Below are 20601 nucleotides of genomic sequence, written 5' to 3'. Positions count from 1 at the left end.
CGATGTAGCAGGCAGCTCACTGCGCCGGGATTAGTGTGTGTGCTTCACCTCACTGTGTGTTCACTGTGTGCTGTTTGTGTTTCACTAATTCACCGATTGGGTTAAAATGCAGAGACCAAATTTCCCTCACGGGATCAAAAAAGTATATATACTTATACTATTTCTCTCTCTCACTTACACACACACACACACACACACACACACACGAAACACTCCAAACAAGCACACACCACATAAACACACACACACAAACACACACATATATACTATGTATGTACGATCACGTATCCTTCCCTGTGTCATAAATGAATATTAACTAGACAAGTTTACATTACATTATGCTCTTCATCTTGTGACCTCCAGGACAGAGAGAGTCCATGTTGCAGCTTCTGATCTGCTGAAGGCTCATGCTCATCCAGTCAAGAGACTGCGCCCACATCAACCATTTTAATGACAATCAAGCGGGAAGGGGAAAGCCCAGCTGAGCCCCTCCTCCTTGGGGAGGGGGGTGTCTGCTGTTTCCATCTCCTCTCATCCCCTGGGACCCCCCCCCCCCCCCCCCTCGTGAACAGAGCTTTGTCTGCCGCGTCCACCCTGGGGACGAGAGTGAACTGATGAGACTGGCCCGGGTGATGTATTTTCAGGGAACGAAACCCAGAAAGGATTCCTTTTCATGGTACAATCAAAGGGAATATTTTCATATATTGCCACAAGGAACACATGACATGACACCAAAATAACATACAGTATATTTAAGATTGATAAAATAAACACCTACATACACCCACACCCACACACCTTTGTTTTGTTTTTTAAAGGGTGAGTTTAGATCAGCCACAGTGAAATATGTGATGGTTCTGAAGCTGAAGGAGTCTTTTGAAGTGAGGAAGAATGTTCCATTAAGCCTACATCTACTCTGAAGCTTTCTCTGTTGATAATGCCAGCTTGTGCCTTTCTTTCATGTTACTGTATTCACTGGAGGATAAGAGGGAATACAGGCTTGTCTAATGCCCCTTCTCCATCACTTGTTTGAGATTGCCCTGGGTGGCTGTGAAACCAAGGCCATGTTCTCTTGCAAATGCAGAGCATCTCTTTCAGCATTATAAAGTTGTTTTTCTATTTTTTCCAGGTCCATCTCTTGAGGTAGGTAGCCTATACCCTTACATTCCTGTCCCAATCCACCCACATGAAAGAAAGACACGAAAACCTCAGATTCTGAGTCATTTCCTGTACAGCTTTGAGGCCCAGTTGAAGAGTATGAACAAAAAAGTTCAAAAAACAGGAAACATTATTTGTCTTTGTGTGTGATACAATGTATGGTGGAAAGTAAAACCTATGCATTTTTATTTTAGTAAACATGACCGTAACTAGTAGAGGGCTATTCTTGGACAGCACTATGGTAGACTATTTTTAAAAGAGCGGTAGTGTCAAATTGATTACCATGATGGATGATTTATTATCTACTAAAATCCATCCGTGGAAAATAAAGTCTAAATGTAAATACGAGTTATGAGTCGCCTAACTGTATTTCCGCCTAAAAAAACGAATATTTCAGTTCAGCACATTGCCAGTGACAGCATAAATTATTCGTTCTCTGATAGCCACGATATTTAAATTCATCCAATGTTATATATTTGCTTCAGTTACCAGTAGTATTTCAACGCCAGCTTTCAATAGTAACGTTGTGAAAGCTCCATTTTGCCAGTTGAGGGGGGGGGGGGGGAGGGTGAGGGCGATCCTCATAAGAGGTGCGCGCACAGAAAATCATAACATTCTTGAGAGGGGAAGCAGGGAACGACTCTACAATTACTCCGCTCTCTCTACCGGCAGTAACCGGACCCTGCGACTTCCCTCCGGGAGACAGGAGAAAGTTGGGGAGGGAAAAGGGGAGGAGAGGAGAGACGAGAGACGAAGGAAGGGAATGCATTTTACTCGGAGGTTCGGATACAAACCAATACGCCCTTAAACACAGGATTGTTTATTCTGCTTATACAGTTCATCCCTCTCTACTGTTTTACCCGTGCTTTATATTTGCGATCTGGCTTCGACCGAAGGAGCAGAACGTTGGAGCGCGGAAGGTGCCATATTATAAGAAACTTTGCCGTTTTTTCACTAGCCTCGTGCCCGCTACATTCTTGGGTGTAACGTTTCTGTGATATTCATATGATTTCGCTGTGGAAGCGAAAGACCATTTGATTGCCACGGGATAACGAAAACACCCGGAGCGCATCTTTAAAGCCATAGTCATCCAGCATCCTCTAATGTGGCGAGTGGTCAGGGTTTGATCCTGGGTAGTTCACGATGGCTGCTTCGGGCGGACAAAAGAGCGAGAAGTTGGATGAAGCGCAAGCTCTGGCCAGGAGCTGCGCAGGCAGACCGGACTTTCTTCCCTGCGACGGGCTGTCCATATGCGCCACGCACAGCCACGGAAAGTGCTTCAAGCTGCACTGGTGCTGTCATTTGGGATGGTGCCACTGTAAGTACCGGCTCTTCATGTTCACATTCACAGCCGAAAACATACAGCGTTTTGAAGTGGTTAAATACTGTCCTTAATACGTGGTATATTGCATGTTTGGTTCCCCGACCTTTCTCATTATCCCTCTGTATGAGGCTGTAGCCTATATTCCCATGACAGTATCAATGTTCATCTTTTGAAATAATGGGATGCGTTCTTATTCACATCGCAATGGGAGATTAATTATGATGAACAGTGTTGGTCATGGGGTTGAGGATGTCATGTCATCATATTTGTTGTCAGGGTATGCATATGTAACTTTTGACAGCTTTTAAAAGCCTTTTTCACCGTAAAACAAGTTCAAGCAGTTCTAGCTTTTCATTCAGAATTCCATGTAGCCCACAGAAGTGAGTGCCATTGTTCCCTTTTCTTGGTATCCACCTGGCATCCCCTACTGCAGGAGTTTGTGCAGTCAGCGTATGGTTTACGTCACAACAGAAGTTTCCATCCTCAGACTAGAAATCCCCCTTTTTTGTCAGAATATTATAATTGTAAAAATTCATAACACACAATTATTGCATGTATTAAAACGTGATCCACTGATCTTTCACGTGTTTTGGAACAATCAGATGTAATTGCTGTCAGAAATAGCTGCGGTTCATTTCAAATTACGTATTGGATAACTTAAGTGTATGCTAAGGGACAAGAATGAATATGGATTAAACTCTTCCAAATAGTTTCTCTACATTTAGAGTTGCCAACAAGCTTTTGTAGATAAATGGATAAGTGTGCTTTTATTAGCAATGTGGTTTGATTAGTCATATGCTGTCTTGCAGGAAAAGTTCTTTGGTTATGTATAGGCTCATGGGCTATTTCACTACACGTTGAAAACAACTCAGAACACCAACCCAAGTTCTGCCATTATTTTTATGGAGTTTAAATATTGACATGAACTGGATTTTTTCATGGTCTCCGTGGCCAAATATATAGATACTATAGGTACATTTATTGGCACCCCTGGTAAAGTTGTGTAAAAAGTACAGACAATAATTGTGTGGCATGTGTTTTTGTCGAAAGTATTCCTTCATTAGGATTTTTGGATAAAATGCCAAAAGATGATTGTATTCCTATTTTTAGTCATCTCAGTAGATGTGGAGGGTGCTGTATACATCTAATTACCACATCTAATTACCTGTTGTGTTTTTTTGTTGGATGTGAAGACTATACATATCTTCCTCTTTTATCTGATTGGGAATTAAAGCTGTCCAAATTATGAAGATTGTGAAAAAAATAAAATTCTCAGAAGTATCTGTGATGGAAGAAAAGTTTAAGACTGGTCATAAATTCCAGGCCTTAATCTACTTCACCCCAGATCTCAATCCATATGCACTGTTGTAGTGTTGAATCCTGGGTTGACTGTGCAGTAGCAATACAGCAGAATGAACAGTGCAGTTGTGGCTGGATCCCTGTGGAGTGACTGTACAGCCTTTCTCCTGGGGATAACAACAGGGTCTCTGTTAAAATGGCCGCCTGCCTGTCACTGTGCTAAGGGCTGTCATGTGATCATATGATGGCAGGCCAGGGGAGGAAGTAGATTCCGCAGATTCTTCAGAGCCTCTTAGGGAATAAGCAATCATGTCGACATGTTTTTATGGAAGTGTACAACACAAACACACACACACACACACACACATACACACACACACACATGGGAGAGGGAAAGAGAGCAAAAGAGAGACTCAATGTATTTTCAGGCTTACTGACAGAAAAACAGGTCAGTCTACATATTGGCAGAGTTAGGCTACTAACTATTTAGGACACTGAGGCCAAAAATGGATTTTAGTCAACTTCCCTACAGAATGATGCGTCATTTTCTCCACATGCTTGCTATTGCTGTCATCTCTCAAGATTGCAGAGGTGTTATATCCATCCAAGACATGTTGAATGTGAAACCAAGTTGATACAAGTAGAAGTTCAAAATCATTACTTCTCTAGTGTAGTTATCTGCCACTGAAGGAAGATTTCTCCTTTAGAGACATCTAGAGGAGGTCAGAATAAATAACAGTAATTAGTAAAAGTAAAATGTATTAGTTTCTGTGGGAACTGATGAAAAATAGAAAAAAAAGATGAGAAAGTCAGAGTACATTTCTGGTTCTCAGTGACAAATTGAATCTTGCAAGAACCAACTCTACCGACAGCACCTCTGCACCTCTATCAAATTCTGTTTGTTTGTCTGCAATGGTAGTCTGCAATGGTACGTTGATGATCTTTCTACAGAGAGGCAGAACTGATACAAATACAGACCCAGATATCAGCTGACAGTCACTCCAGGATCTCGACTCCTTCTCCTCACATGGATATCACATGATCGTGTCATTTGCTGCCATCATATACAAATATAAAAAGGCATGAAGTAAACAAGATGCAATTATGCATCAGGACTTTAAAGAATTCAACAAAAGCAGCACTGTTGTGTGGTTATCTGCAGCGCGCACACACACACACACACACACACACACACATGCACATACACAGACAGCACCTCTGCTAAGTGAGGTCACCATGGTAATTATGTCGGAAGAAGATGTTTGTTAAAGAGACACTGTTGGTGTAAACATAATGAGGGCTAATCCTGAGTCTCCTGCTAGAGGAGCCTGGAGAAGGATCCTGAGTGTTCTCACAGTATGAGAGAGTGTTTGTGGAGCAAGTGTTTTGTTTTTTGCTCTGTGTGTGTGTGTGTGTGAATGTGTTATGTTTGCATAATTCTAGGGTGATGACTGCTATACTGTAGTGTGTAAGTGTTAGGGGTGTATGTATGTGTCTTTGTTTGTTTACAAAGGCCTGAGTAGTTGTTGAGAGAGGGTATCTAATTAAGTCAGGGAGAGCATGTGTGTGTTTGTGCATATGTGTGTGTGTGTGTGTGTGTAAATGAGAAGAGAGGTTTTTAGAGAGGAGAGAGAATTGTGCGTGATAGAGTGAGAGGTGGAATGTGTCATAAGCTTAGATGAGGGTGAGAGGAAGAAAGAGAGAGAGAGTGAGAAAGAGAGAGAAAGAGGGAGAGAGAAAGAGGGAGTCAAACAGATGTAAATACCTTATGTGTACTGTACTCTCTCTCTCTCTCTCTCTCTCTCTCTCTCTCTCTAAAACCATCCATCTTTCTATCTATTGGTTTGGACTTTCTGTTAGTGTGTTTCTACAGTGTATCTCTGTGCTTCTCTCTCTCTCTCTCTCTCTCTCTCTCTCTCTCTGGTGCATGTTTGAATACAGAATAGGATTTGTACCAGGAGGCCGTCTCAAAGGGCTCCTCATGCAATCCTACAGAGACCTCCTCTGTATTTCCCCTCTTTGCTGTTTGCTCTGTGTGTCTGTGTCTGTGTGTGTGTGTGTGTGTGTGTGTGTGTGTGTGTATGTGTGCGTGTGGTGCACGTTTGTTTGGCACACTGGAATAATTTTATTCCCTCCAAAGACTTCATTTGTGACTCTTCTGGTTCTCAGTATTGAGACAGATACAGGAAGAGAAACCTCCCCTTCTGCAAATTTGTTTTTGGTTTGGTTGATGGAATGCTCTCCGTTTTGAGATGTGTTAATCGTGTTGTTCATTTTGTTTCATTCTATTTGATATGTTATGTATTAGTTCTTTTGTATGAGCAGTTAGTTTTAGACTGACATCAAAATTGTCTTTGATGCTGTGCTTTAGTTTTGGATATATTGTCCCAAAATGTCAGTCATGACTTATATTTGTCCATGAAACATATTTGTCATGTTGTCAAAAATGTCTGAAGTAATGGCTAAATCATACTCTGGGGTGTGTATGACAAACTGCATCACAACCGTCATCTATATATAGGTTGCCTCCCAGAAGAAGAGGATTCCCCTTCCCCCCTTCCTTCCCCCACAAAGGCCTTGAGCTGCCCTCAGGACAGTGGCTTACTGAAAATCTAGTCCTTTCCAAACTGTTTTTTTCCATCCTGTTACTGTAATTCTCCATTTGATTCTGTTTCCTAGTGGTCAAGAACTGAGTGTGTGTGTGTGAATCTTTTTTCAAAGAGCAAAAAACAACAAACAAAAAAAAACCCCAAAATGAATGTTATTTTGAGCAGGCCACACTCATGGTTCCCTGTTTCACTTTTGAGCGTTCTATTTTGACACGTTCTCCGTGTCAAGACAGCAAGAGAGCACTCCAGCCAGCCCTTTCAGAGGAAAAAAAAAGAAAACGCTCCATGGAGTGAGTCCCCATTGCTTGATGAGGGTAAATCAAATCGAAGGAGCAGAGAGTGCAGAGTAGCACATTTTCAGAGATTAAACCTGCACTGAGTGTGTGTGTGTGTGTGTGTGTGTGGGGGGGGGGGGGGGGGGGTTGCCCACACACAGCTGGGTCGGCCCCACAAGGGGGATGTCAGGGGTGCTGGAGGTCTGCCAGGGCTGGTGCCATATCGTGTCCTGTGGGGGCAGGTGTGTGTGTGTGTGTGTGTGCATGTGTGCGTGTGTTTGTGTGCACATGTGTGTGTGTGTGTGTGTGTGTGTGTGTGTGTGTGTGCATCTGTGAGAGACGGTGGGTAGAGGGAGAGAGACTTAGAAAGAGAAAGACTTCAAGTTGTTTGGCATGTGTATGTGCATTTGTGTCTGCATGTGCATGTGTGTGTGTGTGTGTGTGTCCGTGTATTTGTGTGTGTGTGTGTGTGTGTGTGTGTGTGTGTGGAAGTGGTTGTGGTAGTGGTAGTGAGTGATACACAGTGACTCTGATGCCCAGTGCCCCCCGTCGCCATTAACCGCACTGATGCAAGGTGTTCTCATCTTTAAACTTGTCGTGCTGAGAAGCAGATGCCTTCTCCTCTGTGTGGGTACACTAGGCAAGTGTGCGGTAAAGAAATGCCTTTCCCATTTTATAAATCAGTACAGGAACAACAAGCTTATAAAACACAAGTGTTCATTTCAAATTAATTAAGAGTAATTACTGTAGTGGTCAGCATAAATAAAGCATTGACTACAGCTGTTATACCTTCATGTTTGTTAATTATGAGGTTATTAATTATGAGGTTATGTATATCCTAATTGCTTATTCGTGCTGTAATTAGGATATAGTTGATGTAACCATGACCTTCAATATTACTTCTACTTTATTACAGTAAAAGGCTATTACAGTTTTGTTGTGTTAATTAATGCGGCAATAATGTTGTAGCGGAACCTTAATATTATGTAAAGTGTTACCAATGTGCCTTGTAAAAGCAAAGCCCCTGATGTTTTGTCATACTGTGGGCTGAGACACTGAAGTATTAAATGTGATATTTGTTGAGCTCTCTTACAAAGAAACAGCGCTTGAGGGGATGTCTTGTGTATCATAGACAAGCAGGTAACATTTTCAAAACAGTTGTGCTCCAACAGCAGAAAGACAAACATTAAAGAAACTAGGCCTTAGTGGGAGAGTCAAAGCAACTTCTTTCTTAGGAAAAGTAGACTCTGTCGGGAAACAGAATTGAAGAATACTATATTTTAACATCTAACAATATTGTAACAACAACTGACCTTTTGACATATTGCTCTCAGTGAAAGATTTGTCTTAAGTGAGGAAATCTGAGGCTATGAGTTAAGATTACCTTTCTGACCTCTCTGAGCTGCTTAGTTTCACTTCTTCTCCAAAATCCCCACGTCCACTTTGAAGCACTGTTCAGTATTGCGGACTGCCCACTGACTGAGCTTCCCACCTCTAGTGACCTCAGACCTGGGCCTGAACCCTGTACCAGCTGTCTAATCCCGAGGAATAGTCTGAGTGTGATGTTTCTTCTGGCCTGCTCATCCATCTTAGTCCACGGCACGTTAACCCTGAGCTGTCTGCACAGGAAGTGTCTGGACGTGCAATTACTGGAGAAGAGGGCTACAAAGAGAGCTGTAGTGGACGGTGTCGCATGAGACACAGAGGGAGAGAGAGAGAGAGAAAGAGATGAAAACGAGGGAAATGACCTATCACCCTCATTCTGAATTCTCCTGTTGAATCATTAATCCTCACATAAAAGTGCCGGCATAGAGAATTCCCATTGAGGACTATTATAGGATTGTATACTTGAAGTTTGCAAGATTGCTTTGTCAGGGTTTTGTGAACTTTCATTTGTCTGTTGTCACAGCTGTGCATGTTAATAAATACACATAAGCAGGATAGTTTAATCACCTCAGCAGGGTAGACTTCCATAACCAGTTAACTGATATTTAGCAGACACTTTTATCCACAGCAACACGTACATACTCACAATGGCGTTAATTGAACCGGGGTTGATCGATTGTCAGTCAGTGACGTTACCACTGCTCCACCACAAAGCCCAAACATAGTCATTGCATTAAGTTTAAGGTCACTTAATGTGGCTATAAAATGGTTTACTCAAAATGTTCATAGTTATGTGTTAAATAACACAGAACTATGAATTAATCATTTTAGACCTCAGTTCCATTCTCAGAGTAGCTTTATGTACACTGTGAATAACTTTTCTCAGTGTGGGAGGCACACCCTGACCATGTCTCCAGAGCATTATATGCTTATTTGTGAAAGGAAACAGGACATCCTGTGTCCTTGCACTGGAGTTTCAAAGCGCACTCAGACCCAGAATACAATGCTGCCATCAGATGTTGAAATTCAGTTTAAGCCGAGGACGTTTTTCCGAATCCGATACTTGAAATGAATACACAACCAGGTTTAAGCATGTGGAATGATTTCTCGAATGAGAGAAACACAAAAATTGGCAATGAGAGAAAACCAAATGCTGTGCAGTGAACAGGGATGAGCACGCTACTGTCAGTAAGAAGTCTGCCAGTAATTATAGACTTGCTGGTACAAAATAGTCCTAACTCTGCTTCTTGGCATCATGTTCAGACATCTTTTAGTGAGATGTTCAACTCCCAGCTGAGAGGGCAGTGTAGCCGTCTGTTGGTAGATCTGCTTTAAAGACCTTTGGGCTCTGGGGGCATATAAATTCAGTCTGTTCTAGAATTTTGCTGGGTGTGGCTGTTCTCTCCTGCATATTAAACATCCATCTCATGTTGCAATCATGCAAAACTGTGAATCTACTGGGAGGGTGGGGCTCCCCCCCCCCAAGATGTAACCCATGCAAAACTAATGATCAGATCTCATCTTATCTCAATTAAGAAAGCCATGATAAAATATTCTCTTTTTTTCTCCACAAAATCAACATTAAAAGATAATATATATTTTAGTGTGTGTGTTATTGAGGCCCTGTCAGCAAGAGAGCCATGAAATATCCATCCAGGAAGGAATGATGAAGGACCAGGACAAGACTGTTTCATGTGTTATGTTGCATCAAAAGCAGAGTTTTTTTTGTCAGGCATTTAAAAAAACCTCTGCTTTTGATGTGCATGATAAGATCGAAACGTTGCACCTTGCACGAAGAATATGGATACAGAATACAAAATTCTTCAAGATCTGGAGTATACCTGTCAACACTCCCGTTTTTCCTACCCTGGAAATCCAGAGTTCTCGCGAGAGCACAATTTGAATTGTGCCCGCAAGATACTCTGGCCACGAGCAATGATCCAAATTTCTTCTATCTCTCGAGCGAGAGGGACCAATCAAATCGGTGTAGGTGGGACAAAGGCGAGCTACACTGATGACTGACACTGATAAATTGTTGTGATTGGTCGTAGCGTTATCCAACTGCGTGCAGTGAGAGTTTCAAATGCATGCTTGGTGCCGCCCCTCGAATTGGGCCAGATTGTGTATGAAATACACCCTACACATACACGATCACTTAGTTTCAAGTTCAACCGTTTTGTCATAGGCTAAAACCTGGCAATCCAAAACCCAAATAAGGAAGCGGGTGCCGACTGCGCAGCCTGAGTCTCGTCGTAAGCAAGCGGGCTAGTTGAATGGCCTACTCCAGAACTAGCTGTTGTGAAATTGTTGGGAATTTAATTGATTAACACATCACATAAACTGTTATTGAGTGTTGTTGATACACTGAACTTGTGCCCTCGGAACCAAATCTGACAGCTTTGGAGTTTTGGAAGTAGGCTGCAGGCAGGCAGCTGGTGGATAGCCTACATAACTGGCATGCGTAAAGTAATGGTAAGGTAAAAGCAACGACCGAAATGCAGTGTTGAAACACGTGTATGAAACGTATTAAATATGCAAACACAGATCCGGTATAAACACTGACCACCCCCCACCCCCCCCCCCGAAAAAAATCTCCCGTTTTTGGAAAGCTAAATGCTGACAGGTATGATCTGGAGTCCAAAGAAGAATCTCATGCCAGGGTCCAATTTCGTTTCATCAGACCAGAATTCATTTTCTGACATTTTATTTATGCATGGCCAAACATGCACTCTCAGAAAGACAGCAACCATTGGATAGGTTTAAGCGAGAGCACCTCAGGAGATGATACGCACCCGTGAAGCTGAGCTCTATGTCTATCGCATCTCGCTCCCCTCAAAGATGAATTCAGATTAGCATGCTAGCCTCGCTATGTTCCAATGCTCCAGGCAGATGTTGTTCATTTCGAATTCAGACATTTCTGAAGTCATGCACATTACCTGCACACTCAGCTGTAAGGCTACTGAGAAAAATAAAAATAAAAAAACCTGTGTTTGTGCATGAAGCTCTGGGAAGCAAGGAATCCACTGTGCCCTCCTCTAATGCTTGTTGCCTTCATCTTCTCTGTGGGGAATTCTAGCATCAGAAAGCAATGAGGCGAACAACAGCACTGGCGACCTGGAGGCAAAGCTTTCAGGCTGATAGTTACAGGTGCAAGTGGAAATAATGCAGAGAGAGCCCCTTCAGTGCATGATGGCCAATTACCTTGTATGTGTGTGTGTGTGTGTGGGGAGGTGCTTTCACATCCTGTCCTTTTGTTGCTGTGGGGTGAGCACGGAACATCAAGTCCCCAGGGCGAGAATTCACTGTATCTTAGGGACTGTTCGTTATTTATTGAAGGGGCCACCGGAGGAAAATAGGGGAGGGTCATGTCTTTTTATTCTTTGTTGAGGGGAGGGTCACCCAACTTTTTTTTGTCTAGGAGGGGGGTCACCTAACTTTTGTATTCATGAAAACAGCAAAAAATCAAAGTGGCTTGTTTGATTGTTGATTTCTGTCGCCATATAACGTTCTCTTTCCTTCCATAGCTGTCAACATTGAACATTGAAAATAGCCTAAGGGAGATTTTCCGGGTTTCTCATACGGGAAAATTTCACGTTAACGTTGGAAGGGTTGGAGCAAGAAAGCAGCCTACTTTATAGCCTATATTCATTTGGTCAACTTTATACAGCCCTAAAAAGGCTAAATTTACCTTTGGTTTACTTTTAGTTTACCGTGTAGCCTAACTTTAAACAGTGTGCATGCTTAACATAGTAAAGCATACTTGTGCTTCATTCATCCACACATCCAGCTCCTAACGTTTTGACAAGCATTTCTCCCAATTGACCTGTTCCTGCCCATCTCTAGCTTTGCCGTCTCCATCCTTTCTGTTTTTGTTGTTTGCAAAAAATATATATAGTATTTATTGGTAACCAGCAACAAGTGCAATTTGTTAATCGCTGTCATTCTCTCTCCTGCGCAAACAAAATGTTATGTTCCAAGTAGCAGTGCATAATTCTGCTTCATAAAGTTGAACAAATACATTTGGTTATTTCACATAAATAGCCAGTTTATGGTCTACAGTGTAGAGTTGGTAAGTTATGGTAGGCCAACTTGGAGTGAATATAAAACAGGGGAAATTATTTGTGTACTCGTAGCTAAGTAGCCTGATGGTAGGCAGGTGTGCACGTAGACATAGGGAGACCGGGGACAATTGCAACAGGGGATGGTTGCAACATGTCAATTTTCTCCAATCAGAAACAAGGTAGAGTGATGATACTCACACTGCATATGCTCAGTTGGATGCCCCCCCTAGCAGAGAAAAAGCAAGGAGATTCCTGAACTGCTCCAGGATTTATTGTAAAAAAACTGTTTTTTAGGTATGAAAGTATTTATTTTCTTGAGCTTTGTTTCTGTTAAACTGCTGTCACTGTTTTTGTGATTCAGCTCAAACTTATATGATTTAAATGAGTGATATGTTAACTTTAAGCTAGTATGGTTAGCATGTGTCATGGTCCCCTTGTTTAGCTAGCACATGAGGTTTTATCAAGTCTAAATAAAAGTTAATTGCCTCCCAAATTGTTCCATTCTTCCTATGTCACTAAAGTCCTACTGTATTTTATATCAATTTCAATATTTGACATCTGCACATAAGGCCTACTCATCTAGACAAATCAAAGCTGGTGAATAAATCTAATCAAAGCTGGTGAATAAATAACACTGTAATATTATTATAACTTACATAACTTGTATTTACATACAAAAATAATAATTTTGCTGCACTGACATATATTGTAATATATTGTATTTTTAACATGTTGCAACCATCCCCAAACAATGTTGCAACTGTCCCCGGGCCCGGGGTCAGTTGCAACATCTGACTCCTTACATTCAAATGCAAATTGTAAAAAATGTAGATTCTGTAATTATCTTTAAATGGTTTAGACTATTACATTACATTACATTACATTTAGCAGACACTTCTTGACCAAAGTGACTTATGTGACAAAGTTACATATGTCAACTATATTACAAGGGATCACATTGTCCCCCGAGCAACTTGGGGTTAAGTGCCTTGCTCAAGGGCACAACGGTGGAAGCCAGGAATTGAACCGACAACTTTTTTGGCTACTGCACACTAGCCCAGCTCCTTAACCACTACACTACCACCGCCCCTATTAACAGACATATGTAAGTGTATTGTATAAAATTGGTTTGTCTAATCCAAACCGTCTCTGAGTAACAGAGCCAAATGCAAAAAGTGTTGCAACTGTCCCCGGCCGAACACTGCAAGCGCAATCGTGCTCTCACGACAATGCTGTTAACTTAAATAGGTTAACATCACTCTTAAGTTCGCATTCAAGCAAGCAAAACGATGATTTGAAGACATGTTTCTTACTGGATTTCATGTTAGAAAGCACGCAAGAGAGAAAGAGAGATGTAAACTGCCCTCTAAGAATTTGAACTGTGAATTACCTGGTCAAATTGGAAAGAGAGGAGAGAGAGAAAAACATAAAGAAATAAAAACAAAATAGGGAAAAGAAGAAAAAGACAGTGATGTGAAATGACCACCTACAAATGTGTTGCGTCCATGACTGTTATAACCACACGCCCCACCCGTGGTGTAACAATCTTCAGGAGAGGAGCGAGAGCACTTGCAGCGGGCATGGAGAGGTGCTGCTAAGAGAGATGTCTTATTCATAACCCTCTCTCCCTCCCTCCTTCCTACGTGCCGTGGAAGCGGCGACTGTGCTCACGGCCCTCCTCTCATCGCCGTCGTCACCTTCTGTCAAGATCACATAACTCCTCCAGGCTGCTGAAAAAGATGGACTGTTTCATGACTTACTCTGTGTGTGTGTGTGTGTGTGTGAGAGAGAGAGATAGAGAGAGAATATGTGTGTGTGTGTGTGTGAGAGAGAGAGTGTGTGTGTGTGAGAGAGAGAGAGAGAGAGAGAAAGAGAGAGAGAGAGAGAGAGTGTGTGTGTGTGTGTGTGTGTGTGTGAGAGAGAGAGAGAGAGACACCAGTGGAGACTGCAGTGTGTACTCAATTTGTATGTTAATAAAAACAGGAGACACTAAAATAACAACAAGAGATAGAAGAAATAATGTAATCAATGATAGAGCTCATGCTTGTATATAGTAACCCCCCCCCCCCCCCCCCCCCCCCCACCAACACTATATAATGTCCACGTATCATATGTTCCTTTTTTTCATGTGTAGTGTAAGTATGCAAATGTGTGAACACACAGCATGCTCCCTTCAGCGGTCCGCGGGATTATCTCGCTCTCCGTGCGGCCAATTAGGCCATTGTCATCAGCCTGCACAATCATCGCTGATCTCCAGAGCTCCGCAGACCAAAAATGTAAATTGTCCATAATAAGCTCAATGGGACTAATCTCTACCCGTTTCCCATCACGGAGAAGACAGATTGTCCAGGAGCAGTGCAGCTGAATTGTAATGCTCACTATGGTTTCTTTATGTAGCACAGTTATGCCATATGCCATAAAACTGCTGGCAAGTTCTTGTTGAAAGCCTGTGTCAGTCTTTCTTTCGTGTTATCTACTGTTCCAGTGCACTCTTTTTTTCGGTTTGTGTCTCAGTCATTAACACTCCTACACTTTGCACGTTCACTGCGGGCCATGGACAGTGCCTTTGTTAATGAGAATCTCGAGGAGGTGATTTGCCATTGTGAGCTGTGTGAGTGAGTGTGTGTTTACTTGACAACAAGCTCAGCTATCTGTCTCCTCATGAAGCATTGTAAATGGCATCTTCTCTTAGATAGAGAAAGAGGTGTCATGGAGAAGTATCGACTATGAGCTCAGAATAAAGGTCATCTTGTCATCCTAGAGTGTAAACAGTGTTTTCTGACAGAGGAGAATGATGTGAAGATATTCACAGATGCCTCTGTCATGAAATCAAGCTATCTCAGGGAAAAAAAAGTCAACAAAGCGCCAGTGATGGATCAATGGCCCTCAGCCTTCACACAGAAATGCCAATGCTCTTGGCAGTTTGTACTGAAAATGTTTGATTGGGCAGCATTGTACCAGTACATCTATGGAATTTAAGGACACATTAGGATGCCTCCCAAAGGTTGAGTGAAGTTTTTAAATCTCAGAAAGTATTTACAATTCATTGGAACTCAAGGAGTAATTTATATAAAACACTAAGTCTTTTACACATTGAGTATATAATATTTATTAAACTGTTCATAGGTCAGATATAATTTTCCCCCCCACCACATGTGCTTCTTGAGTATTGAACCTATGACTTCAATATCATTCGCTTCTGGCTCTAGCAGTTGAACTGCATGAAGTCATTACATCTGCACCTCACCATTCACCATTTCAAACCCTGTTGAAGGCACCGGTTTGTGTGAGGCCAATTACTGGCCATCTGAGCCTCGTTAAGAATGGGAAACCTTCTGGTTTTGCTCGCACTACTTGGTCACGATCCAGAAATGACACTCAAAGCGCCTTCACAGCATCTGCCCAGATCCTGTCCCGCCGCCTGAATGTATTTAAATAAATCAATTATTTTAAATTAGTGAAAGCTTAAGGTCAGATTTGTCTATGGGAATCTCTGAATTAGGAAGCTAAAATTTCAGTTGATATTTACTCAGATGAAGTACAATGTTTTTACTAAAACCAATATGTTGCACTGAATGGAGAATTGATCATTTTTGAAAAACTGCTTCTTGTTATAAAGTTAGTTTGTTCAGGGCAGTTAGCAGGGTTTTATTTAAAGCTGTCACTCTCCCTGTGTTATTTTTGGACTCAACACCATCGGGCCTGAGTGCCAGTCTGGCACTTATTTGAAATGTGTTTGTGTTGCTGTGTGGGTGTGACACATGCTACTAGCAATATATTTTTTCACTGCTCTCTCTCTCACTTCCCCTCTCACTCCCTCTCTCTCTATCCTCCTTTTTCAAGTCAGTTCAGTCTTTGTTCAGCACAGCATCTGGTTTACTGTATGCATAATGACTGCATAAAGCATGACTATCTCTCTCCGTGTGTGTTTCTCTGCAGGTAAATATGTGTACCAGCCGATGACCACGGTCGTCAAGCTTCCCAGCACCCCAGTGCCTGCTACGCCTTCTGGCCACGCCCACTCCATTGACCTGTCCATCTCACTGGTGGAGCGCTTCCTGCGGAATGCCCCGGCCTTCCGCGCCCCACCCTGCCTGGACTCGCCCAAGTTCTGCGTCATCTCCGACCTCTTCGTGGACGACTACGTCGTCAAGCGCATCAACGGGAAGATGTGCTACGTGCAGCGGGCGCAGCCGGCTCCGCCTCAGCCTCAGCACCAGCCCCACCCCCACGTGCCCCCACCTCCGTCCCCATCTCGGCATCCTCAGCCCCCCCCTCACCCACTCCCTCAGCGGCCTCCCAAGCAGGGCACCCTGCAGAAAGAGCACAGGGGCACCAGGCATCTGACTAGGGGGGACAAGCCCAAGTCGGTCCTGGGTCCTAAAATGGACCACTGCTCCTCGCCCTCCAGCTCTGAGGACTCGGGGATCAATGCTCTCGGCGTGCACTACATGGAGTCGTGCGATGAAGACTCCTGCGAAGACGAGGACGACGAGGATGAGGATGACGAAGACGACGAAGATGAGCTGAGCAGTGACGGAGACTCCAGCCCCACTAGCCTGTGGGAACAGGACGGCTGCACGCTGCTGTCGCCGTCAAAGTCCATCGTGGAGATCATTGAGAAGATCGAGACGACTGTTTGACCATATCTCATTCACAAGCCACCCACGCTATCTCTCCTGTCACATGCATACACATAGCGGTGTGCACGCCTACATTATATCCCTTCCACCTGCCTGCATTCATATATTAACACAGAGTTGACCATAGATTTTCATCTGAGTTCATCATCTTTATCAATTCTCCTTTGTTTGCTACCCTAGGCTACGCTAAGGCAGAGAGCAAGAGAATAATATGGATATAATGGAGATAATATAAATATACGCGCCTTGATCAGATACCGTAGCATCTAATGTGACCAAACAGCACCACAGTCTGCTGGACCACAACAGTTTGCAAAGTGTTCTCAAAGATCTGAGGAGAAGTCACTCCGCTGAAGCGGGTTGTTGAGACTACAGCTCTCTCACAGGGAAAAAAATGAATGACTTTACACTTAAAGCACAGAATCAAAGAGTGGGTGATGCAATAGCAAGAGAGAGAGAGAGAGAGAGAGAGAGAGAGAGAGAGAGAGAGAGAGAGAGAGAGAAGAAGAGAGAGAGATGTAGATAGAGAGAGACGGAAAGAGAGAGGTTGTTTTTCAAGCTCTCACAAGGGGTGTGCTTCAGAACAGAGGCTAAATCATGCATGAGGACTGAAGATGGTAATGAAGCATTATGATGAAAGTGGGCCGAAGCGCAGCACTCTGAGAGGTCTGCCCAACCCCCCCCCCCCCATGGTGTCCTCAGAACAACGAACAACCCTCCTCATCACCCGTGTGATTTAGCCAAAGAGGCCACGTGCACAGTCCAAACACCAAACACCCCCACAACAAGCCTGTGTGTGTGTGCGTTTGTGTGTGTGCACATGTGTGTATTCTAAGTGGCTTGTCAGCCATTAAATCACTTTACTATGGGCTCCATATCTGCGTTCTAGGCTTCTTGACAATCAATTGAGATTAATGATTAATGACTGTGACAGAAGCCTGCTTTATTGTTCACGGATGTACTGCAGATGGCATCTTTCTTCACCAAGACTCAACTGCTGTCTGGGAAAATCTTGACCTTCCAGTTCAAGATCTTCATCCAGTGGTCCAACAGCCTACGCCTTTTTACACCCAGCCTCCCTGTGCACAAGGAATTGGAATATGCCACTGGCATCTGTCATTTGGGTCAGCATGTTTTCAAGTGTTTGGGAGGAATAATCTAAGATACCTGGAAATAACCTTATGCTTGGTCTCTTGGAACTACCGCTGACAACCCAGCAATTCTGCACACATGTAGGAGCATCGGATTGAGATTATTCTCTCTTATTCTCTGCCTATACTTAAATGCATTGTGAAGAAATTGATCTGAACTTGAGGATTTAATCTGATGTTTAACCATTGAGCATTCTCTTGTGAGAAACCTATACAATAAAACTCCTTAAAAATTGTATGAAGAGAACTAGAGTAAGCTCTGGCTGCTTTTAAAAGTTAACCGCAGACAATGGCGAGTCTGAAGTAATTGAGTTTTACCAACTGTTTTCCAAAAATGGAAGTTAACAATCCCAGTGGTGCTCAGTGATGACTCACCTGCATGTGTCCCATGGCCTCAGTCAGTTACCTAGTTGCACAAAGTCCCAGTAGTTTATAAGCACAGAGTTTTGCCACTGCCTGAGCAGCAGCTGCCATTTTGATGGTTGTTTACACAGAAACTCAATTGGGCCCTTGACAGATCCCTGAGGAACTTTAGGCACAATAATTTCCTTGTGTGGATATATTTTTGCCTCCATGGATGTGGATGGCTGAGAGTATTTCCCATTCTTTTTTTGCTATGTTTTCTTCAGGGACAAATAATCGTAGCTATGAACCTACTCTCTAGATACACATGTTTATCTCAAACAACAGAAGACATCCTCCTTTTCTTATGATATCTATTGTTGTTAACTTATCTCTTATTTTTCTGATAAACAGATTTAAAACCTTAAATTTGTGTCTGATACATTTTCTATCTATTCACTGTCTTTTTTTAATGAAAACAAAATGATTTGACAATCACTTATTGCAGAAACCACACAAAGCTTGATCAGTGAGAAGAAATACATATTTCAAGTAAGCCCAAGTGTAATGATAGATATCAGAACAGATTGCCTCAAAACATCACACACTTCAGAGTAAAAGCAACAGATGTTTTTGGTTAGGGAAAGCAGCTGTTGAGAAAGAAAAATAAGCTTGACTGCAAAACTCACTATTGAAACCTCTGCCTCATAAACATGAAGCCATTCTGCTGCATTCAGGAGGCTTTACTGTCCATCTGTAGCTTGTAGATATGGAACCTGTAAATATGGGATAGATATTGGTATAATATGATCCTTTTGACTAAATGTTCAATATTTGTGCTACATCATTTATACCATAGCTAAGAATTTTGGATGTGTAGCTGTTGGTTAAGCACAGTGATAACATAAAAAAGAAACATGGCTAAAAGGTTTCATGTTATAACAATATACTAATGATCTGGTATAATATTACATATATTATTTAGTTATCATATAAAATATGTCATGAGTGTCATGTTATATAATGTGATGAATTTATTGTTTTCATGTTAAATATTTTTATGTTGTAAAAATATTTAACATGAAAATATCTTCAATCATCAATTTTTTTCTCATTGTGGAAGCCATATGCTGTGAATGTAAAAGATACCTATATCCAGAATAATATATGTTCTTGAAAAAAAAAAATGTAATAGAGCAGAAAACAAAGCATGTAATAACATGTTAAAAGACAGAAATAGTTTGCACACGGATTCTCCATTCAGTATTGCATGCCTGTTCCCTCGATGCTCCCCGGACAAAAGGGGACTCTTTGGAGCCGGCTGATTTCCCACCTCTGCTTTGAACATCCTCACCTCGCCCTCGGAAGAGCGTCTCATCCTCGCAAAATGGCAGGGATCCCATGCAAATGAGATGGAACAAGAGCGAGCAGAGTTGTCTGTTCTATTGTTCCACTCTGCTGAAAACAAGGAACAGAGGAGTGTTCGCAAGTTGTCAAGGAGACAGGTATCCAGGGAGATGGGGTGTGAGGGAGCAAGGGAGAGAAAGAGAAAGAGAGAAGAAAGAGAGAGTGAAAAGGAAGACAGTGTGTGAATGTGTTTTATATATAAATATGAGTATGGTAGTAACAATGTGTTTGTGACATATACGCACACATACACACACACACACACACACACACACACACACACACACACACACACACACACACACACACATACACAGACACACACACACACACACACATATATATATGTACATTACATGTAAATCACTAGAATGGATTCTATAGCCCTCAGCAGGATTGTCAGAAAACAACCCAACCTGGAACATCACTTCAACAGAGGCAGCCTCTTGGCTAGTGAGCAAATCATCTCAAGGAGAGAGGTGAGGTTGTTTGCATCTCTTTTAGTGCCTCACTGCAGAGGGTGACGCCTGAACCCCTGATCACATCAGCCATCATTGAAGACAATCTTCAACAGCAGGCAAGACTCCCCAGAGAGAGAGAGAGAGAGAAAATAAATAAATAAATAAATAAACATTAGTTAAAAAAAAACACATACCAAACAGTTTGCCATTCTGCCAGTTAATTTAACCCACCCTCTGGCGACAGGAAGCCTGAAATGACTTGCAAATGTGAAAATGAGTGTTTTCCATCTCCTTGATGGAAGATGGAAAGCCTTTAATGAGAATGCTATTGCCCTGACAAAAGACTCGGGGAAGACAAGGGGGCTGGATGATTTATTTCCTCTAAAAAAGGAAAGGAGTGGGGTGTGTGTGTGTGTGTGTGTGTGTGTACAAGGGAATCCTTCCCCACTTCTCGCATGCAAAATAGCATGGCTTATCAAGTGATC

General features: G+C 42.4%; 1 protein-coding gene across 1 annotated transcript; it reads left to right on the top strand.

Annotated features, from left to right (window-relative positions):
* Positions 1-1766: 1766 nt before the first annotated feature.
* c23h3orf70 (chromosome 23 C3orf70 homolog) lies at positions 1767-18677 on the top strand. Its single transcript, XM_042080302.1, has 2 exons — positions 1767-2476; positions 16052-18677. Exons 1-2 carry the CDS (start codon positions 2302-2304, stop codon positions 16753-16755), a joined length of 879 nt encoding a protein of 292 aa, XP_041936236.1. The 5' UTR covers positions 1767-2301; the 3' UTR covers positions 16756-18677.
* The last annotated feature ends 1924 nt before the right edge of the window (positions 18678-20601 follow it).

Source organism: Alosa sapidissima, chromosome 23 (genome assembly GCF_018492685.1).
Source record: "Alosa sapidissima isolate fAloSap1 chromosome 23, fAloSap1.pri, whole genome shotgun sequence".
Taxonomy (NCBI): Eukaryota; Metazoa; Chordata; class Actinopteri; order Clupeiformes; family Clupeidae; genus Alosa; species Alosa sapidissima.
Note: the sequence above shows the minus strand (reverse complement) of the source record. Positions and strands in the feature narration are given on the sequence as shown.